This window comes from Corylus avellana, chromosome ca2, assembly GCF_901000735.1.
Source record: "Corylus avellana chromosome ca2, CavTom2PMs-1.0".
Lineage (NCBI taxonomy): Eukaryota > Viridiplantae > Streptophyta > Magnoliopsida > Fagales > Betulaceae > Corylus > Corylus avellana.
In genome coordinates, this window is record NC_081542.1 from 26330412 (window position 1) to 26355765 (window position 25354).

Genomic DNA, 25354 nt, shown 5'->3' on the forward strand with positions numbered 1-25354 from the left:
AATGATGTGCACTTTGCACAACTTTCAATCTTCAAGAGAACCATATTAGAAAATGAAGGAACTCTTAGCCACATTGGAAATTCTGTACCACCATAGTTGCTGATGGTGAGCTCTTTCAGCCCCTCATGAGGTTTTAGCATGTTAAGTACTTCTAATTCTTGTGCTCTGTCGTGTGACTCATCTATGTTCCGATTCCATTCAAATGACACCCCAGAGAGATTTTTCTTTTCAAATAACTTAGCATCCCTTGCATCCTCATGATTAATTACATTTTCCAATCTGGAAATACAAAGTGTATCTCGAAGATGCAACAAAGGCCCTAATAATTTTACCCCAGAACAACTATCTTTTCCAACAATTAGATGAGACAATGTCTGGAGACAAGTTAATTTACTGATTTGCAGAGGCATTCCTTCCAATGCATCTGCTCCTTGAATGTTGAGATGTCGCAAGTTGAGTAGGTTACCAAATGTTGAAGGCAATTTCTTTAGAGAATAGCAACTCTCCAATATCAATGCCTGTAAATTGTAAAGAGTGCATACTGATTCGGGCAAGCTTCTTATTTTAGTGTGAGAAAGGTCGAAGAACCTTAGATGCTTCAAATCACCAATTGATTTTGGTAACTCATATATGTCGTATCCATTCAAAGAGAGTACCCTTAATCGTCTTAATTTTGGCAACAATTCAAAAGGAACATTACGAGTCAAGTAATAATTTTTATACGAAAGCACAAGAGGCAAGAAGGTTCGTAAACACATGAGATCATTAAAAACCTCAAATTTTTTAATGGCATCATATTCACTACCCAAGTAAGATGAATGCCGAGCCTTTCTAGAAGGTTTCCCTTCATTATTACCCCCAACTTTGTCTTCTATTCTAAAGCATACATCACCTGCAACCTGTTGAGCCAAATCACTGATGAGGTCATGCATCACAAATCTTGATTCATCGTTGAACAATCGTTGGAAAAATGACCTCGACAATAGATTGCGAAAATCCTCCCTACCCAAATCTTCTATTTGCTTTCTCCCTTCCCGCGGCTTAATTAAACCTTCTGCCATCCATAGTAGAACCAACTGCTTCTCCTCAAATACGTAATCCTTGGAGAATATTGAACAAAACGCAAAGCACCTCTTTAAATGTGAAGGGAGATGGTGATAGCTCAACATAAGAGGTGGAAAAATTTCATTTTTCACTTCTGTTATATCCCATATATTGCTATTCAATACGTCTTCCCACTCATCACGATCTACTTTATTGCGTAAGACGCCTCCAAGTACCTTCGCAGCCAAAGGAGAGCCTTTGCATCTTCTAGCGAGTTCCTCACCAATATCTTTGAGGTTCAGATGTGCATTGAAGTCTTTTGTACCCAATGCATGATGGGCCAATATAGACAAACAAAAATCATTTGACAATTCATTCAAAGAGTAAGCTGGAAAGGTACCCGTCTTTGATGAAACTCCATGATTGCGAGTAGTGATGAGAATCGTACTTCCTGGAGCCCCTGCTTCAAAAGGAGCACGTAGACGAGTCCAGTCTTGGTAGTTCTCATTCCAAAGATCATCCATAACGACTAAAAACTTCTTTCCTTTCAGTTTCTCCTTTAGATTGACTTGCAACAAATTCAGATCATGGTCATCACTGCTTCCTTTGACAGATTGTAGAACTGTTTTGGTCACCCTAATAGCATCAAAATCTTCAGAAACACAAGTCCATGCTTTGAGCTCAAAAAAGCTTTGCACTTGTTCATCGTTGTACACAAGCTGAGCAAGAGTAGTCTTACCCATACCACCCATACCAAGTATCGCAAGCACAGAGAGTTGAGCATCACTACGTTTTTCGCCCACCAAAAATTGAAGTAAAGCCTCTTTATCTTTTTCCCTGCCATAAACATGAGCCTCGGTCACTACAGAAGTTGGGGCCACTGTCTGACTTCTTGCGGATGACCTCCTACTAACATTTTCACTCAACTTCAGATCATCTTTTTGCTTCACCATGTTGTCGAATTGAGCAGTGATCCCCTCCATCTCTGACCCCAGCCTCGTGTTGATCAAAACAGCACTTAGAGTGAAACTAGTTACTAAAGAAGCAAACTTGCGTTTGATTCCCTTACTTGTGGTGGCCTGATCATCTCCTCCCATCACCTTGCGTCGCAGAGCTTCCGTTGCACACTCATCCAGTACGTCGTCCGCATCATAAGCCAAGTCTCTGAGATCATCGAGCCACTTTTTCACTGCCACGCGATTATCTTGCTTCTCCTCCGCATCATCAAGCACTGCTTCAATTTTGGACAGCATTTTTCTCAACTTGTCCCCCTTTTCTTCAAGTCCCTCTCGGCGAAAAAAATTGAGCAACTCAGGAGATGCCAGACGGTCAAACAGTACTCCGAGGAACGCAGAAAAGACGGCCTCCGCCATTTTTTTCTGAAAGAATCAAGAAAAACGATGAAATGTGTAAGCACTCTCAAAGTAGAAGTATTTGGTTTCTTCTGTGAAAGCTTGATGAGATTGAGTGGTACTCTCAAAACTTGTTTTACTCCAAGACAAGTCAAATTGCTTTGACGAACATGGGTTGTTTGTGGGACCCTTGCTGGCTGTTTGGTGTAAAAGCAAAAGATAGACTGTTCACCATTATTATTTTTTTTCAAATCACCATTATTTCACTCTTTTTTTTTTAAAGCATGTTCATTAGATTATTATCCAGTTACTTTTTTTCTATTTTCTTTAAGTGGTAGGCCATGAACGACTCTATTTTTTTTTAAGTCTAATGGATAAGTATCTTCTACATCTCATATATTCATGATATAAAATAGAGCAATGATAGAGAGAACACGCCTGTGTTTTTTAATATTAAAATAATATTATATAACTTTTTATTTATATAAAGACAATAAGTATGATAGAAAAACATTAAAGTAGGCACAAACTCAAATAAATCTTACAAGCAATTATAATAAATGAAAATAAAAACATTCTAGCATAAAAAAAATAAAAAACTTATTAAGAGAAATATCAATACAAATATAAAATATTATAACTTCTTAGTTGTGATATGATATAAAAATAAAGAGATAGGATAGAATCTAATAAAAAATTTATATTTTATTCATAAAAGTTCATGTGGCAAGATGCCACATCATCCTCTTTTTGTTTTGTCTTTTTCTCTCCATAAAAAATATGATGTGGCATCTTGTCACATGAACTTTGATGGGCAAAATGTGGAGTTTTTATTAAATTTTAACATTTTTCAAAAATAAAAAATAAGTTTTCGTATTTTGTATTTTGAGTTATTTGTTAATATTTTTATTTTTTTAAAAAAAATAATAATAATAACTTCCTTAAAAAGCATTGGCGAAGGAATCAATTCATTGTTTTTGACCATGCGTAGACTTTTTTAAAAAAAAATAAAAAAATAAAAAAGGTTGGAGTAGAGGTTAATTGTAGCTATTTTACTTGGGGTGACTATAGTAGCACTAATCCATGGAGCGCCGTTCAGGATGGGCCTAAACGGTAAAAATTACGAGTGCTCCCTTAAAATCGATTAAGAGTGGGTTCATTAGGAATTCGCACATAAAAAAAAGTGATTTTAAATCAAATAAAATAAATAAATTATTTGAGATTATGTTTTTAAAAAATTACTATTTAAAAGGTAAAAATTTTGCGTTTCAAATTTTAAGGAACTGATGTATTTTTAAATATATAAATATATATATATATATACTTTTAAAGGCTAAATTATAGCATTTTTAAGAAGCACCTTTTAAAATAGTAAAACCAAACTTTGTATTTCTCTCCATTAATTATTATTATTATTATTATCTTTTTGTAGGTTCTTCGATGAAATTGTTGGTTGCACACTTGCACGGTTTTAATGGCATCGATAGATGAGATGTTTGACTAGGGTGGTCGATGTCTGGTGTGGACATCTTTTCAACTTTTCATTTGCCCATTTTTTCCACTGCTTTTTCTTCAACTTTCCATTTGTCCATTTTTTCCGGCTTATTCTTTGGATTTTCTGTTATTTGGTGGTATCTCACTTCTCGGACTATGGATAGAACAGATAAATATTGGATTGAAATCTCTTACAATTTATTTTAAATTTTTAAGAGATGTCTGTGTTCACTTATTCTTTGGATTCTCTGTTCTTTGGTGTTATCTCACTTCTCAGACTATGGATAGAACAAATAAATATTGGATTGAAATCTCTTACAATTTACTTTAAATTTCTACATGTTCATATGCTCACTTTTACTCTTTGGATTCTCATTCTTTGCCATTCACTTCTCATACCATGGATGCAACAAATAAATATATCGATCGAAATCTCACAATTTACTTTAAATTTCTAAGAGATGTCTGTGTTCACTTATTCTTTGATTCTGTTCCTTGGTGTTATCTTCACTTCTCAGACTACATGAACAAATAAATATTTGACAAATCTCTTACAATTTACTCTTAAATTTCTACAGATGTCTGTGTGTTCACTATTCTTTGATTCTGCCTTGGCGTTATCTCAATTTCCTCGACCATGGATAGAACAACAAATAGATTGAAATCTCTTACAATTTATTTTAAATTTCTAAGAGATGTCTGTGTTCACTTATTCTTTGGATTCTCTGTTCTTTGGTGTTATCTCACTTCTCAGACTATGGATAGAACAAATAAATATTGGATTGAAATCTCTTACAATTTACTTTAAATTTATAAGAGATGTCTGTGTTCACTTATTCTTTGGATTCTCTGTTCTTTGGTGTTATCTCACTTCTCAGACTATGGATAGAACAAATAAATATTGGATTGAAATCTCTTACAATTTACTTTAAATTTCTAAGAGATGTCTGTGTTCACTTATTCTTTGGATTCTCTGTTCTTTGGTGTTATCTCACTTCTCATACAATGGATAGAACAAATAAATATTGGATTGAAATCTCATAGAATTTTTTTAAATTCATAAATCTTAATCGTTCATCTAATTTAATGATAGAGATTTTCTATAATTTCTTTAAATTTAAAATTCTCAAATTCATAAATTCCAACCGTTTATCTCATCTAAGCATCTAAAATAAGTTATATTTCAACATTTAATGAGCAAGCTACCCTCAAGAAATTTAATAAACCATGTTTTCTCGTTAAATGCTGAACCATGACTTATTTTAGACGCTTAGATGAGATAAACGGCTAAATTTTATAAATTTAAGAATATCAAATTTAAAGGGAGTTATAGGGGATCTCAATCCCTGGAGAAGTAATGTTAAAAAAAAAAAAAAAAGATTATGGAATTTGTGATAGATGATTATTGTCATCATCTCAAATTGATGTAACTTTTAAAATTATCATTGAATTTGTGATGAATAATTATTAAAATCAACTGGGATGCATCCGTTGATAGTGGTGGGGGGAGGATGGGCGTGGGTTTGGTGGTTTGGACGCATGAGGGTGTGATACTAGCAGTTAAATGCACAACTAAACGACTGATTACAGAACCTACAGTGGCAGAGGCAATAGGAGCTTGGCTTGCGGTGAATATGTAATACCTCTTCTCCAAGTGGTATGATATTGTCCGCTTTGGGCCAAGCCTACACAGTTTTATTATTGAGTTTATCCCAAAAGGCATCATACTATTTAGAGAGAGTATATTCCATATAAACATATGACTTTGATACCATATGTAACACTCCTGCTCAAAGTGGTATGATATTATCCGCTTTGAGTCAAACCCGCACGATTTTATTATTGAGTTTACCTCAAAAGACTTTATATTATATATAAACACATCATTTTTTTTTATGCCCAAACAATATGAGAAGTCACAAGATATGTGCAGGCAGCTGGGCATTACTAGTGTCATATTGGAAGGGGATTCCTGGAGGTGGTGAAAGCTGTCCAAAAAGAGGGGATGTGTTAGAGTAAGTATGGGCATTTTATAAATGACACTAAAACTCTTCTATAAGATGTGCACCAATGGGAGATTACATGTCCTTTATTGTCATTTTTACAACTAAAAGCACTTTTTTTGTTTTATTACCAAACAACACTAAAAAATAAAAAAGCACGTTACCAAATATGTAATAACTTTTCAGTAGAAACACTTTAAACAAAAGCTCTATATCGAAAAGCTCTATTTTTCACCGCAATCCCAAACAAGCTATAAGCATGTAAAGCAATCAGCTAATACAGTTGTGCATAAACTATCTCGTCTGGCCTTAGTTATTGGTGAGGAATATATGAGGAGAGAGAAAATTCCATATTGTATACAGGAGATTGAAAGCAACGAACAAGTTGCTTTGGAGAAATGAAATCTGGGAATATGGAAATACCAATTAAAAAAAATAGCACCTTTTTCTAGGTTCTTCCATGAAATTGTTGGTTGCACGGTTTTTGATGGCATCGATAGATGAGGATGTTTGACTAGTAAGGTCGATGTGTGGTGTGGTGGCCATTTTTTCCACTGCTTTTTCTTCCACTTTTCCTTTGTCCATTTTCTTCACTGATTTTTCTTGGGATTCTCTGTTATTTGGCGTTATCTCACTTTTCAGACTATGGATAGAACAAAGAAAGATTAAATAATGTGTGACACGTTATTAAGTCCATCACTGCACTTGCCCAACCGTTTCCAATTACTTTCTCCCTCCTTCCTCCCTTTCTTCGTGTCCTTTAATTAATTATAAGTCATCTATTTATTGCACAATTATTTTCGTTTTATAGAGTAACGTCTAAATGTTAGAAGAAAGATCATTGATTTCGTGATAGATGATTATTGACATTATTTTAAAATTGATGTAACTTTTAAAAGTATCATTAAATTTGTAACGATTGATTATTAAATTTTGATCTAATAGTAGTTTTTAAAAGTCACATAAATTTTAAAAAGATATAAGAAGGACATAAGTCTTCCTCCTGCACTACTCAAACTACAAATATTGACGGTCTCACTCTCATACTTTTTAATGCATATTCTCTTAGAGTCGTGATTGGGAGCACGCCTGGCGTGCTTCAACAGTGAAGCACGCCAGGCACAAAATTTTTTTTTTTTTTTTTTTTCAAAAAAATTAAAATAATAAAATAATAATAAAATAATTAAAAAAAAAAATTTTGTGCCTGGCGTGCATCACTGTTGATGCACGCCAGGCGTGGTCAATATCTTTACCCATTCTGTTATATGGGCACGTAGCATCTAAAATATTCAATATTGAATTCAAAATTTAATAGGAGAGAAATAACAATCAAGAAAAAGAGAAAGCTGCCCATAGCCTATCTTGCAAATTTATTATTATTATTTTTTTTCTTCATACGAGTTGATTTAAAGGTGATTTAATACTATCATAGTAAAATAATAACGAGATAATGGTGCGGTATATAATATTAGTAATTCGAAAAATGCAACTTGCCTAAGAAAAAATAGAAGACAAAAGTCGCAGGCATTGCTCAGATAACCAAGACTCTGGTCCAATGGCCAGCACACCCCCAATCCCCAACATCAAAACCTGTAACTCGTGTGCCCAGGATTTGTATGCGGGACCTTTAGAATGATTTTGGTGATAAATTGAATATTAAGTGTTTTGCTAATTAATTGATCTTTGTGTGAGATAACATGGGCAGTAGGAATGTGATATGAAACCAAACTGCTTAAGCTTGGCTTAATATTGGCTCAGTAATAGACCAATGCATGTTCACCTTTAAAGCCAAGCTCTAGATGAATGTGAATGTTTTAATAGGCTTAGCAGTGCTTTTAAGATTTTCCCAATGCAGTAATTGTTTTGTGATGGCTAACTTAATATCATATGCAGGTTGATGTTGAAGGGTATGAATTAAAGCCTGTTGTTCTTGGCATGTCTCAAAATTTACATGTGGGTCAGAGCTGCTTCGCCATTGGAAATCCTCATGGATATGAGAACACTCTGACAACTGGGGTAATTTTCTGTAATATGACTGATATGCACTTGATATCAACCAAAAAGGATTTTAATACCCAAGTGGGTTGTAGTGAACCATGTAATATCCCAAGTGAGGTCGTAATCAATTGAGAATGTTCTTTCTCTTTTTTTCCTTCACCTGGCTTTGAACTTGTTTTCTTTTACGGAATTATATGCAGGAGATTCTTTCGATGTAGGTCATCTAATATGAACAAACTAACATATTACTTCAGTGGATTAGGAGGGGAGATACCTTCACCAAATGGAAAGCCTATTCGAGGAGCTATTCAAACAGATGCCGCTATTAATGCAGGTAAATTTCATTTTCCTGTCAAATATATTTCATTCTTATGAACTTCTTGATTGTCGTCGTCTTTTCTTTCTATTAAGGAGAAGATCATATGCATTCGGTTCAGGCCATCATATAAAAGAATGTGACCATTAATTTTTGCTATCACTGAGGGATGTTTGATGCTACCCTGCAAACAGTGAGGCATTGCAATTTGTTAAACTCAAACAAATTGTATTTATCAGGCAATTTTCAAGCTTCTTTGATGGAATCTTTACAGGTAATTCAGGTGGGCCGTTAATTGATTCACACGGCCATGTTATTGGAGTTAATACAGCAACTTTTACTCGCAAAGGTGAATAGATGCTTCTTCATTTATTTGTTTCTTTAATTGTATTCTAGAAATGGAAGCCATGCATATGATTTCTCTCTCCTTTAGACATGAGAGTTAAAATTACATATATCATCAGAAAACTTTGAAATTATCAAACCTTATCTTCATGATGATATAAAATATAATGAAGATGCTGAAGCAAACCACTTTAGGTCAAAGTTTGAATGCTTTTGATTTTTCATTGTATTATTATAGGGACAGGATTATCATCTGGTGTTAACTTTGCAGTACCGATCGACACCGTTGTTCGAACCGTACCTTACCTTATTTTGTATGGAACATCTTATAAAGACAGGTTTTGATAATGTTTGTGAATTATATCAAACAAATGCTTCAGGTGGTCCTTGAGTTTGACTTCTTGCAGAAAAAGATCCTGGCATAAAAATTCATTACCCTAGATAATCGGAAACAAGCTCCAAGCTCCAAGGTTCAAGAGGAACTAGTTATAATTTTCTTTTTTTGTAATTAGATAAAGCTTTAGTCGCAAGTTTCTGCAACCCAAAGTTTACATCCTTCACCAAATTTGGCCTAATTTAATTGACACATAATGTGGCCTTTAGGCATTGTAAAGGATCATAGCAAGTTGATGAACTGCAAATAAGAGAAAAAAATTTCTAGCACTATTTTTGGTGAATCTTGATATCTTCTTCCCTTCTCCAGCAAGACTTTTCTTTCCCTCATCCAAACCCATTTGTCCAGAAATTGAGGACTGCAATATGACTAATATTACCACTCATAATCTTTGAACTCTGGACGAATAAGCACCGAGGTGCTAGGGGTTTGTCTGGATTGGGGTTTTTAAATTAGCTTGTATTTGTTTCTCTGTTGTAATCTCTTTTGATTAAATGAATGTTCTTACAAAACAAAAAACAAAAAAACACTGCCAAAGTTCAAGACGCACATTAACCCAAGTTGCAGTACTTTGTGGAAAATTCAAGTTTTGTCATTGCCACATAAAAACTAATGTTAGCCAGTTTTTTAGTGTTTGTTAGTAAGATGCGCTAAATATTAGAGTAATTGAAACCAGACCAAATTGATAGTAATTCCGACAATCCTATAGAAAAGGGGGCCCTGAGCAAGTGGCTAGGGTAGGGCTTTTGGTAGATGACCCCTGCTCGCTCACTCTAGGTGCTTGAATTGTTAGCAATTTGAGCACCCAAGTGTAACAAATCTTCGTTCCAATTCAATATGTTACCATATGAAATTTCAGGCGTTACTTTCAAATCGCAGCGAATTTCAAGAGCCGACTGCTAAATTTTATCAAGAACTCGATTCTATACTGAAATTTGTCCAACAAGCAGCCGAGATTTTGACAAAATGCTCCAAAAGTGATATGCAAGAATGCCTAGGGAAATGTCAGGTCTCAACAACTCCATTGCTAAGTTCTCAACAAATCCATGTAGTATAATTTTGTAAATGGCTTCCATTCATGAGCCGACCACGTCTGGTTTCCATCATCTTCAAATATTCTATAATAGCATAGATGATCAGGATTTTTTTTGATAAAAGTATATAGATGATCAGGATTAGTCATCAAAGAAACCCTATTTAATTAATCAAGCAATTTAGATCTCCATCAACCTTTTGGATTGGTATCATACCTATGAAATGTTTCAGTTAAAAAAGGAAGTACACTCACTGATGGTTTTCATCAAGCTCGTTTCCATACAACTATAAGGTGATTTTTTTTTTTTTTTTTTTTTTTTGAGAAATAATCAAAATATCATTAAAAAATGTAAGACGACCCTTAATAAACATAAAATATATAAGAGAAGCTCACCTAGCTAGTACGAGAAAATAAGAAAATCATGATAACTAATCACTAAAAGAGAAACAAACGCAGTTGCCAAAGATATAATGTGTTGAAAAATAAAAACTTAATTTCCTCTAAAGTCCTCTCACAGCCCTCAAAATTTCTATTAGTACTTTCCTTTCGTAGACCTCACAAAAGACACGAAAATTGAAAACACCATATTTCACATTTTAACACACTGAGTGTTGTCAACAATCCATCATTAAGCATACAAATACACTACTCATCTAGGCATGACCCGAGACAACCAAAATTGGCCAAAGAAAACATTTCAAATGACACAAGCAACCTCACAATGATAAGGTGAAAAATAACCACCAACAAAAATGTAAATTGAAGTGTCAACAAGGAAACCTTCAATTCTTTTCTCTCTTCAACGACATAAAACATGAAGCCAAATCATTATTTCAAATTCCTGCTTTTCATTGTTTTTTAGGACATCCTTTCTTCAAAACACTAAAACTGTTCCACATATGAGACAAAAACCAAATCAATGATTTTCCTGGAAGGTGAATATATTTCAAACAAATTACAATACACACTGTTATAAAGATCAAATTCAGAAACTCAATTATAGAAGCAACTTTGCTTCAAGTATAATAAAGTTCACAATTAAACCATCGCTTAAGATACAAATTAAAACTCTTAAACACTCATATGCACCTGACCACATATGGAAAAGCAAAAGATAAAAGAACTAATCCCTCACATGCATGCAAACAGAGAATGCCTGGACAATCATAAGTTGAACTAACTCCCTGATTCATTACATCATTTCCGGCAAAAATAACAATTATAATGTTCCTTCTTTTACTCGAAGCGAAACTATTCAACAAACAAAAATATAATAATCACATACAAGGAAAATGTAACATTTCTTATCACATTGATTCAAGCAGAAAAGTTATCAAATTCAGAACTGCTCTTGATCCCTAAACTTTTAGCAGTGATAATTGCTCTTCAATAGAACAATCCACATGACATGAGGAACGACAAGAGGAAGGGATGAGAATAAGACCGAGGCACCGCTGTTCCATTGGAGAAGGAGAGGAGCGTCTTGTGCTACGATACTCCACGGTATCTTGGAGAATGATGTTTCCTTGCTTGTCAATGCAGTGGAAAGTGCCCAAGAAAAACCGTCCATCTTTAATTCCCACCAGCATTCGGCGATACAGCAGATTCCTTACACGAGTTACAAGATCCGAACTGTTTAAGTTAGAACCATCAGAACTTTCTGCCTGAACCATGGATTTCTCTGCTTCTTGTTCCATGTCCATGAACTTGAATTAATCACTATATCTGAAAAACAAAAAGAAAAGAAATTGCAAAATCTGTTGCTTGCTGATAAACCAAGTTCAGTAACTAATAACAGCTTAAGTTGTGTCACAAAATCAACAATGCTAATGTCCTGACCCCAAAAACTACCCTTCCAAAACATATTATAGAAACCAACAAGTTCGATGATTTACTAGGACAGTACCTTTTTTTTTTTTTGATGAAGAAGTAAAATTTCATTCAACACTAGAAACAAACTAAACAACCCGCTAAAACAGCTTACACACAACAAAGGAGCCTACAAACAGGCTCCTTACAAACCCAACTAGAAACTCCTCAACCAGAGACCAACTAATACAAACATCCAGCTTCTAAACTCAGAAACTAGGACAGTACCTATCTATAATCTTTATGGAAAAAAGAAAGGTTCCCCTATTCTAAGATGCAAGCAACAAATTTACATTTTGCTCCTCAACAGGGATAAGGATGAACTTGGTTAAGGACAAGCGCACACCAATGAAAACTTCATGAGATACAGTGGCTGACAGAAACTGAATAAATGTTGACATATTAAGAATAAGATTTAAGCATACAGCCTCCTTTGCCACTCACTCGCAGCCACCTCAATTGAACAAATCTCATTTTTACAGCACCCTAATAAGCTAAACCATCCTGCACCATATAGCACAACTACCACAAATCTTCTCCTTAAACCAACACATTTATGGAAATTCAAACATCCAATATAACCATCCCCTACTACACGGACCCAGTTCTATTCCCATAGCAATATCCTCTCCAATCTCATTTTTATAGCAGCCTAATGAGCTAAACCATCCTGCACCATAGCACAATTACCACAAATCTTCTCCTTAAACTAACACATTTATGGAAATTAAAAAATCCAATATAACCATCCTCTACTACACGGACTCAGAGTTCTATTCCCATAGCAATATCCTCTCCAATCTCTCCCTCATTGGGATCTTTTCAAGCTGAGATAACATTGACTAAAATTTTTAATTGTCAACTTTTAGTGTATTAAGCAAATCCCCGTCCAACAATAAAAAGCTTAGATACCCAATTCACACAGAAAACGAAAACACAGAATGGTATAATTTTTAGAGTGCATTGGGCAAAATCCTCATTCTACACCACGCCGAATCTCCACTAAAATATACAGTACAAGCAGTGTATCAACTACATACTATAAATATACTTACCAATTAACAACATAAGAAACAAAACATACCCGCAAAGCAAAAATAAATAAAAAATTGTGGGTTTAATCCTATCACTGGTAGAAATTTAAAATTTAAAAGTTAAAACACATTAGGATAGAGTTTTATACCTGTAGTTTTTGTAACGATAAGCCCTCGTGTTAATCCCAGAGAGGAAGAAGAGCCGGCAGAGTTTCGGTCATTCTAAGATATTTTTGGCCGACGTTTTTTTGAGTTGGCAAAATATCGTCGTCGTCGTACCATCAACCTAGTATACCCGGTTCCACACGTGGAACCAACCGTCAGTAGGAGGTAACTACACGTGGAGCTATAATCCTCTGCTTTTTGAACAAAAGCTGTAAACAGCCTTGAGGCTCTTAACTGTCTACACCTGTCAGATTTTGTAGGACCCACTAAGCCCATCACCTCAACGGTCCTGATACGTTGAACTTTGAACCAAACGACACGACCATGGCATCCGATCCCATAAAAGACAGTCGTAGAGAGAAAAAACAAAAGTAGGGTATCCAAAGAGGTTCATAGAAGAAGGCACGGCCTTTTCTTTATCTCTCGGATTGGGATTTTTCTTCGCCGTAATCATATTTACAAGGTATGCTTCTCTGAGAATCTCTGTAATTGGGTTTTCACAATTTTCATTTCAGATATTTTCTCCTGCGAGGAAATATTCGAGGTAATAAACCCTTGGGAAAACCCTAATTACTCTCTTTTTTCATGGAATATAAGTTATTGAAGTAAAGATTGGTTCTTTAGTTTCGTGTAAATATTTGTGGGAAAGTTTTGTTTGGAAAGCTTTTGAGGTTTTCTTTGCCATTGATGTTCGTTTAGTCCCCTTGATTTCTGATTGTATTTGCTTACGATTTTTGTCAAGATTCCTCTGGTATTTGTAGATGTTATATTGGGTCTGTGTGTGTATGTGTGGGCATTAAATTTGTGATCATGTTACTCATGATCAATTAATTTGTTGTTGGTTTTCAATTGTTCGTGTTTGAAGCTTTGTTTTGATGCTGAGAAAAAGAATAGGAAAAAAAACTGTACGTCTATTGGACCCAGATTTATAATACTTATCAAAAAAGAAGTTATAAATTTTGGTCCAATAGAAACTTAAGTTTTCACTAAAGTGGACTTTATATATCTGAATAAACGATTGTGCGTAATAAATGGAAGCAAGGGAAATTCGTAGTTCCATGATAATTTGTGAATTTTTTTTTTTTTTTAAGAAATAGACGATTTGAATATACCAAGTGGCTTGGGTGCATTTAGGTTGAGAAGTTGAGAAAAGGTTATAAAGTGCATACTAGTAACTGTGGATGTAGTTAATTTTGACCTTATTTTTCACTTTCAGGAGTTAATTTAAATTTGTAAAAATGGGTGAAACTGGGAAGCGATCTCGTTCCCAGAGGGGCCATGATGACAACAAGAATCAGAAGAGACGGGTGAACGAAAAAGATGACAAAGGGAAAGATGAACTGGTTATTTATAGAATACTATGCCCAGATGGGGTTATTGGAAGTGTCATTGGTAAGAGTGGGAAAGTGATAAATTCGATTAGGCAAGAGACGCGGGCGAAAGTGAAGGTTGTGGATCCATATCCAGGTGCTAAGGACCGAGTTATAACCATCTACAGCTATGTTAAGGAGAAGGAAGAGGTTGAGGTTGACGATGAGTTCAGTGACAGGGAACCTTTATGCGCTGCTCAGGATGCACTTCTCAAAGTTCATGCTGCCATTGCAAATGCTGTGGGTACTGTAGGAGATTCTGACAAGAAGCGGAAAGATAAGGAGGAATGTCAAATTCTTGTTCCGTCCAGCCAGTCTGCAAATATTATTGGTAAGGCTGGGGCCACAATAAAGAAACTGAGAAGCAAGACGAGAACTAACATTAAGGTCTCAGCCAAGGATGCCACTGACCCAACTCATTCATGCGCTATGGACTTCGACAATTTTCTCCAGGTTAGCATCTGCTATACCTCGGTCAATTGATTTTTATTTTAAGTTTATGGTAGATTGTTTATTTGACATATGTTGTCCTGATTAGTATGTACTATGGAACACTCAGATTACATTTTTGGTTGCACATCAAGGTTTAGTTCTGGTAATTGGATCTTATGCATAAAATAACATATATGTTTAGGATCTTCATATATTTTTTCACTATTCTCTCATCATGTGAATAGATTAGTGGTGACTCAGACTCCGTGAAGAAAGCACTGTTTGCTGTTTCTGCCATTATGTACAAGTTTACTCCTAGAGAAGAGATTCCTCTTGAGACGACTGTACCAGAAGCTCCTCCAAGCATTATCATCCCATCAGATGTCCCTATTTATCCACCTGGGGGACTATATCAAAGTGCAGATCCTATCATCCCTCCTAGATCTGTTCCTCAAATAATAGGTGCTACAAATGTACAGGATCTCCAGGGTTATGCAGATACGGGAAATACATGGCCTATTTATTCATCCGCCCTTCCCATGGTGTCTGGGTTTGGTGGTGCCTCACAGTCTGAGGAGTTAGCTGTAAGAGTATTATGTCCCTTTGACAAGATTGGGCGTGTCATTGGCAAGGGTGGGGGTACTATCAAAAGTGTAAGACAGGCTAGTGGTGCTCGTATTGAGGTGGATGATACCAAGAATGATCGTAATGAGTGTATCATCACGATTACTGCAACAGAGGTACAGTTCTGTTTTCTGGCCCTTCTTTTTTATTTTCATTGATTCTTTAAAAGTACTCGGACTATATGGAGCAATGGATGATCCACTTCTTTTCTGATTTATCTGGTTTTCCTTTGTATTATTTTAGAACTCTCATTACGGATGCTTCTATTGTATTCAGTTTGCTCTATCAATGTTTGGTACTTAAATGAAGAGGTTTTATGTTTCGATAAAAATTCACAGGAAAATTTGTGGAGGGCAATTTTTGGCAGTTATCTGTTATTCATATACCTTGCAGAGGGCTGGCACCTTTGTACTTTTGAACTTCTATTAGGCCAAACAGAAAGTAGCTATCTGCTGTATCCTATATGCGTCTAGTATCATAACATGATTAATCTTCTCTAATCTTAGTTAAATTACATCATAATATTTGGTTTATTGATAAATTACATTCACTCCGTTCTGACCATATGCTACACAATGGTATAATCTACTAGTGCTTGTTGCTCATGCTTGCTTTTCAATTGTTTGGCAGTCGCCCGATGATTTGAAATCCATGGCGGTTGAAGCTGTTCTATTGCTGCAAGCAAAGATTAATGATGAAGATGATGACACTGTTAGTATTAGACTCCTTGTTCCATCCAAGGTCATTGGTTGTATCATTGGAAAAAGCGGCTCTATTATAAATGAGATCCGTAAAAGGACTAAAGCTGATGTCCGTATCTCGAAAGGCGAGAAGCCCAAGTGTGCTGATGTAAATGATGAACTTGTTGAGGTAAATTAAGTTTGGTCTTTTACTATTTCTTATTGATATTCCATACTTTATATTGAATTTGTTCCTCAATTAGGTGCTTGGAGAAGTTAGTAGCGTAAGAGATGCGCTTATCCAGATTGTTTTAAGGCTCCGCGATGATGTCTTGAAAGATAGGGATAGTGGCCGCAATCCTAATGTTGGTGCTGATTCTCTTTTCTCAACTGGTCTCTCAGTACCATCTGTCTTGCCTTCTATTCCCCCTGTTGCTTCAATGGGATATGATCAGAGGGTTGAAAGTGGAAGTGGCTTGGGCATGCTTTCTTCGGGCAGCCTCTATGGATATGGATCTTTGTCGGTATGTTGACACTGTTTGCTGTATTTTTATCATCACTGCCACTAACTTTCATCATCAGCAAAAGTTATGTTTATCCTTATTGCTAGTAATGATGAACTTTGTGATTCTCGAGGTGCTGATCTTGGGGTTGACAAGTGTCAATTGTTGGAGGGAAGTGGTTATTTTAAGATCTTTCTAAATTGATGTTTATCTTTTTGACAGATGACTTGCTTTAATGACATTTTGCTCTTCTGATTATAACGAGCCTTCTGTGATTTTATTAGTTCCTACTCCAACTTCAACTTGTTTTCTATTCAGTAGGAGATGATATCAATGTCTTATCAAATTCGTTACAGTGGCATCTTCAGATCTTTCTACGATACTCTAGAGCTTGTTTAATATTATGTTTAAGTAGGCTGTATAATTGTTATGGTAGTGAAAAACCTATAGCATGAGCTTTGAAAGCCCTTGCATCAGTCTTTCTCCATTTCTCTAGACTGCTTTTTGTTTTGAATTGGTTTTATCTTAATTTTTGGCTCTTTTTTTTATTCAGTTGGTTGGGCATTGACAATGTTTGATTTAAAAATAAAAGCTTTTTGCATTTTGTTAAATGATGACTACTGTGGCTCTGTATGATGTTTATTTTGGGCCCTAATTCTTCTTCCTGCTGTTGTTAGCATTAAGTTTTCCTTTTCTTTTCTTTTTTCTTGTTGATAGATGGGTGACAATGGCTATGGATCAATGCCTACATATTCATCCAAGCTGTATGGAGGGTTAGTATATTATTTTCGTGAGATCTGGTCTTGAAGATTGTCTCTTTGGCCTAATACCTTCTATCTGTATCCACTTTTTAATTCCATGACTCTATGCAGGTTGCCTGCCCCTTCAACTGTTGAGATTTTGGTCCCTGCTAATGCAGTGGGTAAAGTGATGGGTAAAGGAGGGGCCAATATTGCCAACATTCGGAAGGTTGGTTCATCTTCCTACATCAGATTTAATTTTCTGATTGTTAGTAAAGCATACCTGAATCAAGATAAGAAATCTGAATTATTATCGCCAATGTCCATTTCCATGAATTTGTATAACTTGATACGTCATGTAAAAATGTTGCATTCAACTCATGCTTGGCCATTCTCAAACATGACCCTATATAGAAATTTTGGTCTCATACTTTGTCAAGTTGAAATTTTAGAATTTTGACTGAGGCATCAAAAAAAAAATATCAAAAAGAATTTTGACTGAGGCATTGAACTTTTTATTTTTATTCAAAAAAGAATCAACAATAGATAACTACTGATATGATGGTGGGAAAGAGTGATAAAATGCTCATGGCATCAAGTTATTGGAGTTGTGGAATAGAAGTTATTGCCAAAAAAGAAAAGGTGGCATTTGTTATAAAGTCATATTTTTCTGAGATATTTTGTTGGATTTCTGGGTGTTGTCTTGTTTGATGCAAATTGCTCATGATTCCCATAAAATCTCAGTTTATAGGAATATTGATTCCCTTCAAAACAGATGGGCATTCACATCTCCTGGATTCGGGAAGTTCTACTTTTGGTATAATGATTGTATTAACCCCCACTTAATATCCTTTCTTCATCATTCACTGGCTTTAATTGTGTGGTTACTCCTCTCTCCTCAATCCACTGAAGCTAGCACCACTGCCAGCAACTTAGCCGACCATTTTCTCTGCCCCTGTATGGATCAATTTTTTCGTTCTCAATTTTGATGAATGTCTTTCTTTAGTTTTGTTTTTAATCACAATCATCAAAATGCACCGTTTGTCTTGTAGTTGTCAGTGGCCTCAGTCTTGAACTGGGTTAGGATATTTCCTTGAACTGAGAGGAACCCAACCCTTTCTTTCCAGTTACTAAAACCTCTTTTTTCTTTCACCTAATTTTCCTAGATTTTTTTTGGTAGCCATGAGTCTTTTTTTTCCCACTATTTTTCAATCAGAGTTGGGGAAAAGTTAATTTTTCCATCATTAGTTTTTTCCTAAACTTGTTGCCATATTATGTTCTCAGACCTATTTTCTTGTCTCAATTTGTGAAACCACAACACCCAAATCCCTTTCATTCTTTCATCCCTTTCCAATTTTGTTTTTATGAAGTCGAAGCAAATCAAGAGGAGAAGTGGTTTTTTGTTTTTGTTGAGAATGGTAGACATGAACACTGCAAGGTGTTTATGCTATGCCTTCTTTTTTATTAATTTATGTAATACTTTGTTATCTTTCTTTAGCCTAATTTTTGACGCTCTCACTAGGCATCACTCTCTTTCTAAGTTATTCCAGCTTCATGATTTTGTGCCGCAGTGGGCTAAACCAAAATTTGAACATCAGTAATTCAAATTTATCCTAGACAGGAATATATTCTAAAAATAAATAATTCTTGTATGATTCATGTGAATAAGCCAAACGCTGGTATCAGATTCCTAACTAAACCAAACATGGGCATAATCAGTGTATGGTGGGTATTCAGATCACCATGCATCACATTTCTAAGAATCTGGATACTGGGGGGCTTATTGGATTTACATGAACCGAACGCCATCCTATAGTATGCTGTGACTCTTCGTACTGATGCTATTACATGTGGTCGTATTTGCTACACCATGTTAACATTCTTAAATATGTATCTCAAGATACTCAATTGTGTCCAAGATACTTGTGTTTCTCAGTTATTGTTTTGTAGACCATTTTTAATATGTAATGATCATTTTGGTATTACATCAACAAATGTTACTTATAAAACATAAATAGACAAATGTCTCTATGCTTTGATGTCTCTGCAATTTATATCTGTCCTTAAGGTCTAATGCTTTATATTTTGTTTCTCAAGTCATTTGTTATTTGGATCTGCTATGGAGCCTGGTGTGTATACTTCACTCACCTTAATATATTAAAGAGTTTTCTGGACTGAATGACATTGTATTTTCCCTCCAGATATCGGGTGCAATGGTAGAGATTTCTGATTCCAAATCTTCCCGGGGTGATCGTATTGCTCTTATATCAGGCACTCCTGATCAAAAGCGTGCAGCGGGACACTTGATTCAGGCATTTATAATGTCCGTTTGACTTTCAAGGATGCTTCTAGGTAGAAGGTGAATAGTTAAAATCTTGGAATTTTCTCCGTCATGGTTCCTCTCCTTAGTTCCTTTAGGTTTGGTTCTGGAGAGGGCTTCATTTCTAGGCTTCCTCAACTGGACTTCTCCTGTTCTTCCATAGCAGTGCTATCAAGATCATCCAGGAAGATTTGCTGCTGGCTTTATGTTTAGTGATATAGGCTTCCTTCTTTGTCTCTTCATCTATTCTTCATCAGCAATATCTTAGAACTGTTAGGATCTTTCTTTCCTTTCCTGTTATTTTGTCTGGCGATGTCTTTGACGAATTTGTAGTCCATCTTATTTCCAATGCTATCATACTCTATGAATTTGATGTTCATGTCAGGTAATAGTTCCGCAGATGACCATAATTGTCAAACTTTAATATATGTGTTGTTTTCTGGCGATTAAACCTCACTCAGATTCTTGGTAGAAGAATCTTTCTATCAATGATGCCAGTGCAGTGCGGTTGGTGATGATGTCTTCTCTCAATATACTCCTTGGTTTACAATTTTAATGCAGTGGGAAGAGAGGGAAATCATCTTCTGCGGTTAAATGTGCTCTCCCTCTGCACATTAATTCTATCTTGTGTCTTATCCTTGCTAGACAATAAGAATTTGTGGCAAAATGAACCATGAAATCATCTTCTCTCAAGTATTATATTATTTCTGAGCTTATCAAAGATGCCCTCTTACGTATATTGCAGTAAATTTCATGTCTCAGAAATCTGCATATGCTCTTGTATCAGAAAACCCTAGAGGGTGTAATTTTTGTGAATTTATTTCCTCTACACTATATCTTTCACTTCTTATTCTACTATTGATACAAATCATATGATACTACACTTACCAATGACCATGGTCACTGTTTTTACTCCTTTATCTTTTTTTTTATCAACAATTCTTTAATTCTTCTTGGTCCTGACTTAAGGAAGAGATGTCCGGTTTAAGCGGCTATAGGATTTCATATGGCCAACCCTATCAGTTACACTAGTGACTGTCACTGTTCCATCTGACTGAGAAACTTTTGGTATCTCAAATACAGCTAAGCTTTAGTATTAGGTTTGACTTGATTCTGGAATTGAGCCATGCAATTACTGTATCCTTGCATTTACAAGAAAAGTTAACGTTACATCAATAAATTTTTCTTTGATCTCTTTCTAGCGACGAACACTTATGTTATTGCAATTTTACTTTCTAGGAGTATATTCGGTTCTCTTGCCCTGATCATATCATGTCCAAATTTGCACAAGTATCCTAATACATTAGCATCATTATTGTTGATGCTGCGTTTCAACCGCACTTCCTCTCATGTTCCCAGACTATCATTTTCTGCTGAAACTATTGTGTTCAACCTCAGATTCTCTGTTGCAAAAGACTGGCAACAGTGTGCTTACCATGTTGAGACAACCTTTTGACTTCTGGTGTGGATTATTTGGATCATTTCTTGAATATCATCTGCAATAGAGATCTATGAGACAAAAGGCTTCATAGATAGGTTTCTTTAACATGAGATTGATAGACATTGTTGATGACAAAGCAAAACAGTTCTTGCTTCCATCTCTATAATGAATAGCAAAAGATAGGAGAAAACATCAGTTTTGCTTTTGCCTTGAACCATTATTACTAGGGGGCCTTTCCAACCCAGATTATCAGAAATATATCCTTTTTTATATTCTTGGCCTTCTCTTCGATTATTTCTTGGGTGAATCTCTATATTCTGTGTGTTTAATTCAAATAGTATCATCAGCATGGACGTTCAGATGACAAATGAAGTTGGGTTTTTTTGGTGACATCGAGAGTTTGGTTGTATTATTAGTTCAGTAGTCTTGGCAGCACATTGTGTTCCCTACTGATATTGTTGGAAGGTAATATGTTGTTAATAGTAGCAGTGAAATTTACATTTCTTGTGCTTGTAAATATTGTTGTAAGCTAATTTGACAGTTGAGCTTCTCTGTTTTTTATTTCTTTTTCTTTTGTTTCTAGTTGGGTTCTTAAGACACTGTACATTTGCTATTTTAAGGGATGGAAAGATAAAGAGTTGCTCATTGTTCCCAAATGATAAGATGGTATCTGGGTGCATTGTTTCTTGCACAAGTTACAAGAAGGCTCAGAAATCTCTGGAAATGAGTGGATGTGAATTTTTCAATCCATGATGGTGTGAATGATATTTGAATATGGACAATTAACCATAACAAAAAGAATACATAAACAGTGAGGAAGACACATTATAGTGGATATTGTAGCCAACCAATCCTCATCTGATGATTGGCCTTAAGCTCACAGGTCAGCCTACCCGTTGCTCAAGGTGCTCTACTTGTAACCAATTGCATATACATGTCATATTTGCATTGGTCCATGCGTATGCATGGATGAATCCATGTGGTGATTACCCCAACTTTTATCCCTTCATTTAGATAAAAGTTCAACCTAGTTTCTAGATAGAGAGGTTCTCTCCTCTACCCTATGAGGGATTTTATCTTCTCTTATGAGAGTTGTAACAACTCAGGAAAAACACTAGGTAAATAAACTCTATCATTCTAAAAGAACTAGTTTAGGTATAATTGAAAATCTCTAGAATCGCTTATAAAGTTTAGTTTTATTTATTAAGAAACCAATGCTTAACATTTATGAGCATCTTTATGGTTCACTTACTCAATATGAACATATCATCTTCTTAACGTGGGACTAACTTTGGGGCTTGTTACAATCTCTCACTCAAATCCATAATGTCTTTATCGTGGCCTATGTCATGCAATGCTTCAACGCTACATGGTGTTACTAGATTGATCTTATACTAATTGTAATGACCTTTTGGGTGTGACAATCTCCTCTGATCAAATCCTTGACGTCTTTGTCAAGGCTCATGCCATGAAATGCTTCAACACCACATGGTGTTATTAGGGGATCAAGATCCTCATAATTTTTGAAAATTCAAATTCTAAAAATTGTTAAGTCATGTCGATTTTAATGAGTAGGTTTTGTGGAGGATTGTTAAGGGGAAGTTGTGTCCGTTTTGGGGGAGAGATGGTGTTGATAGAGTTGAGAGCATGGAGCCAGTTAAAGTGAAGCTATGGTGGGTTGTTGTTGGAAGTTAATTGGTTTGTGAGAGCCTCTATGAGTGAGTGTTGGGATTGACTTTTGTTATTATGTTGCTTTAATACCATGTGTAATGACCCTAAAAAAACACTAACAACATTTATTCTATCATTCCAAAAAAAAGCTAGTGAATTACACTTAGAGCTATTTATAGTCTAGTCTCATCTTATGAAAAACCAATTTGAAACTTAACGTCAATGAACATTGTTATAATTTGCTCACTAACTTTTTATGATGTTATATGAGTCATCTCCTCTTCTCTTAGTAGAGCATTCACAATGAGCTCTTTAAATGCTACTTTCAGTCAAATTTGGACTAATTTACAAGGAAAACGTGGTACAACAACTCCCTACTTAGTTTTGTCATAAACCTCCCCACATTTGAAGAGCCAAAATTCGCTCCCTACTTTTTTTTTTTAAAATGTTATTTCCTCTCACTCTCTCTATTTTAATGCAACACACTTTTTCTTGCAACGCTATATCTTGCTATAATACACTCTAAAACTAATAAAAAATAATATTTAATTAAAATAGATAAATATATAAAGAGTTTGCTATTTGGTTCATTTTTAAACTTGCTCTTCAAAGTTATATATATTCTCTTTAAATTTAATTTTTATTTGAAAAATTCATAATGAATGCTTTATAGTGTGGAGGAGGTAGGGAGCTCTCTCTCTCTCTCTCTCTCTCTATATATATATATATATATATATATATATATAATATTTATTTGTATGTTGTGTACAAGACTACAAGTGAAGTGATGATTTACAAAAATTGTTATAATTTTATTTGTATTATATGTTGTATAGATTCGTAGAATGTGACCAACAAAGATTTTGGTATATGACAATTTTTAATGCTAAAATGGCCATGAAAAGGAAAAGAAAAATTATTTAAAGTGAGCAAAAAACGTTTAAAGTAAGCCCCAAAACCAGCCCAAAAAAAAAAAAAAAAACTCAATAAAAGGCCCAAAAAAATGGTTAGTAATAAAACGGTTATTCGGATACGATTAACCGCTAACCGGGCGGTTAACCGTCTAGCGGTTAGTGGAGACCTCGGTGATTGAGGTGTTGCGGTTAGCGATTTACGGCAACTGCCTTTTCACCCGTACTTCTCTCCTTCTCTCTTCTCTTTTCCTTCTTTTTTATTTTCGAAAGCCAGATTTCAGATTTGTTTATCTTCTTACTTTTGCACGTGCGGCCCATGCGCCGTCGCTCTAGAAAACAAATTTATGGCCTTCACTATATATTTTAATTTAATATAATCTTTATCTTAAAAAATGGAAAAAGTTAAAAGCACCCTGTCCCATACACATGATAGTGGTCCCCACAGGCAAGACCTGGGAAAAGGTTGGCAAAATGACACAAAAAGCTTTGGCAAAGTGGAAAGTGACGTGTTGGTCTGCTGTATCATGTATAGTGCTTACGTGTACTCCACTTCATTTCCTAGAAAACAGTGCTTACAACTGTCTAAACTAAACTCCAGCTTAAACGATCTTTAGCTGATTTCACTAAAATTAAGCCACTTAAGCATAAACAACCTTTAGCAAATTAGCATCCGGGTGGCGGCTCAATAGCCTCAAGATCATTTTTATGTAGTTAGGAAAACTATTAAGGTATCGGTTTGATTTTCGCAACAAAAGTTCTCATGACTAATGAAAGCAAACCGTCTTAAATTCTATTGATGTCTTGATATGACTAAATCAAGCTATGGCATAATCGACTTTTAGCGAGTATTTGTTACTATAATTACGTTTAGGTAAAACTGTCACTTTGATTGCCCTTTTTGCCTTTTTTTTTTTAGGCTTCCTATTAGATTACCATTGAATTCGTAATGAATTATTATTAAATTTTGATTTAATGTTAAAAAGTGTAAGAACAAGAGCGTAAAAACTAGAATGTGTAATATTTCTTAGCCTAAATATTTATTACGATAATTTCTATAAAGGAAATATCAATGTTCGCTTTTTGTAAAAGAAAAAAAAAATCTCACTTATTCCTCGGGTTTTTTTAATTATTTTATTTTATATATATTTAAAAGAAATGTTATGGATCGATATTTTTATTTTTTAAATTTGGTTCATATTTTCTTACAAATTTAATAATTTAAAAATTTGTGGAGTCTACTATTAACTTATATAAGGTTCACATTTACAAATTTAATGATTAATTTGTTAAGATGAGATGGGCTAAGTATGCATTTCTCTATATTTAATTAATATCTTCCCCTTATGGAAAAACCACAAAAAAGAAAAAAGACAGGTTGGAATTTTGAGAATAGTAGGTGGACAAACATGTACATATCCCATTGTCGTATAGAGTCACGGGATATACTTTCGGATGCGTATTGCCGACAACGACAGTCAAACTGTCAAAGGAAAGAAGAGAGAGAGAGAGAGTTGTTTGTAATTACTAATTTGGTTAATATAATACAATATTATATTAACCTAATATTGGTATTATTAGGTTAATATAATATAATAGAGTATCTTTTTCT

General features: G+C 34.9%; 4 protein-coding genes across 6 annotated transcripts in view; 2 read left to right on the plus strand and 2 right to left on the minus strand.

Annotated features, from left to right (window-relative positions):
• LOC132169459 (putative disease resistance RPP13-like protein 1) overlaps positions 1-2549 on the minus strand; it is a 2714-nt gene extending 165 nt beyond the window's left edge. The window contains exon 1 of the mRNA XM_059580492.1: positions 13-2549. Coding sequence (XP_059436475.1) covers positions 13-2417 — 2405 coding nt within the window. The 5' untranslated portion in view covers positions 2418-2549. The remainder of the gene's footprint in view (positions 1-12) is intronic.
• Positions 2550-5401: 2852 nt separating this feature from the next.
• LOC132169460 (protease Do-like 5, chloroplastic) lies at positions 5402-8968 on the plus strand. The gene is made up of 5 exons (XM_059580493.1): positions 5402-5518; positions 7787-7912; positions 8141-8225; positions 8482-8556; positions 8791-8968. Exons 1-5 carry the CDS (start codon positions 5402-5404, stop codon positions 8895-8897), a joined length of 510 nt encoding a protein of 169 aa, XP_059436476.1. The 3' UTR covers positions 8898-8968.
• Positions 8969-10960: 1992 nt separating this feature from the next.
• LOC132171477 (uncharacterized) lies at positions 10961-13139 on the minus strand. Of its 2 annotated transcripts, none has more exons than XM_059582798.1 (2): positions 13035-13139; positions 10961-11707 (listed from the first exon to the last, which is right to left on the minus strand). In XM_059582798.1, the coding sequence occupies exon 2, from the start codon at positions 11683-11685 to the stop codon at positions 11341-11343; it is 345 nt and encodes a 114-aa protein (XP_059438781.1). In that variant the 5' UTR covers positions 11686-11707; positions 13035-13139; the 3' UTR covers positions 10961-11340. The 2 variants fall into 2 exon arrangements, with proteins under 2 accessions (XP_059438781.1, XP_059438782.1); XM_059582799.1 differs by lacking the exon at positions 13035-13139 and adding an exon at positions 12907-12998.
• Positions 13140-13415: 276 nt separating this feature from the next.
• Positions 13416-20120, plus strand: LOC132168757 (KH domain-containing protein At4g18375-like). 2 transcript variants are annotated; one of them, XM_059579789.1, is made up of 8 exons: positions 13416-13513; positions 14267-14873; positions 15098-15592; positions 16107-16346; positions 16420-16680; positions 17377-17432; positions 17532-17628; positions 19601-20120. In XM_059579789.1, exons 2-8 carry the CDS (start codon positions 14289-14291, stop codon positions 19730-19732), a joined length of 1866 nt encoding a protein of 621 aa, XP_059435772.1. In that variant the 5' UTR covers positions 13416-13513; positions 14267-14288; the 3' UTR covers positions 19733-20120. The 2 variants fall into 2 exon arrangements, with proteins under 2 accessions (XP_059435772.1, XP_059435773.1); XM_059579790.1 differs by having other exon boundaries at positions 13506-13594.
• The last annotated feature ends 5234 nt before the right edge of the window (positions 20121-25354 follow it).

Coding starts and splice junctions, on each gene's coding strand:
- LOC132171477 (XM_059582798.1), bottom strand. CDS start 11,685: ATGGACATGGAACAAGAAGCAGAGAAATCCATGGTTCAGGCAGAAAGT.
- LOC132169460 (XM_059580493.1), top strand. CDS start 5,402: ATGGGCGTGGGTTTGGTGGTTTGGACGCATGAGGGTGTGATACTAGCA. Junction 5,519..7,786: donor CAATAGGAGCTTGGCTTGCG/GTGAATATGTAA, acceptor TATCATATGCAG/GTTGATGTTGAAGGGTATGA. Junction 8,226..8,481: donor AGATGCCGCTATTAATGCAG/GTAAATTTCATT, acceptor GAATCTTTACAG/GTAATTCAGGTGGGCCGTTA.
- LOC132168757 (XM_059579789.1), top strand. CDS start 14,289: ATGGGTGAAACTGGGAAGCGATCTCGTTCCCAGAGGGGCCATGATGAC. Junction 16,347..16,419: donor TAAATGATGAACTTGTTGAG/GTAAATTAAGTT, acceptor TTCCTCAATTAG/GTGCTTGGAGAAGTTAGTAG. Junction 17,629..19,600: donor ATATTGCCAACATTCGGAAG/GTTGGTTCATCT, acceptor TTTTCCCTCCAG/ATATCGGGTGCAATGGTAGA.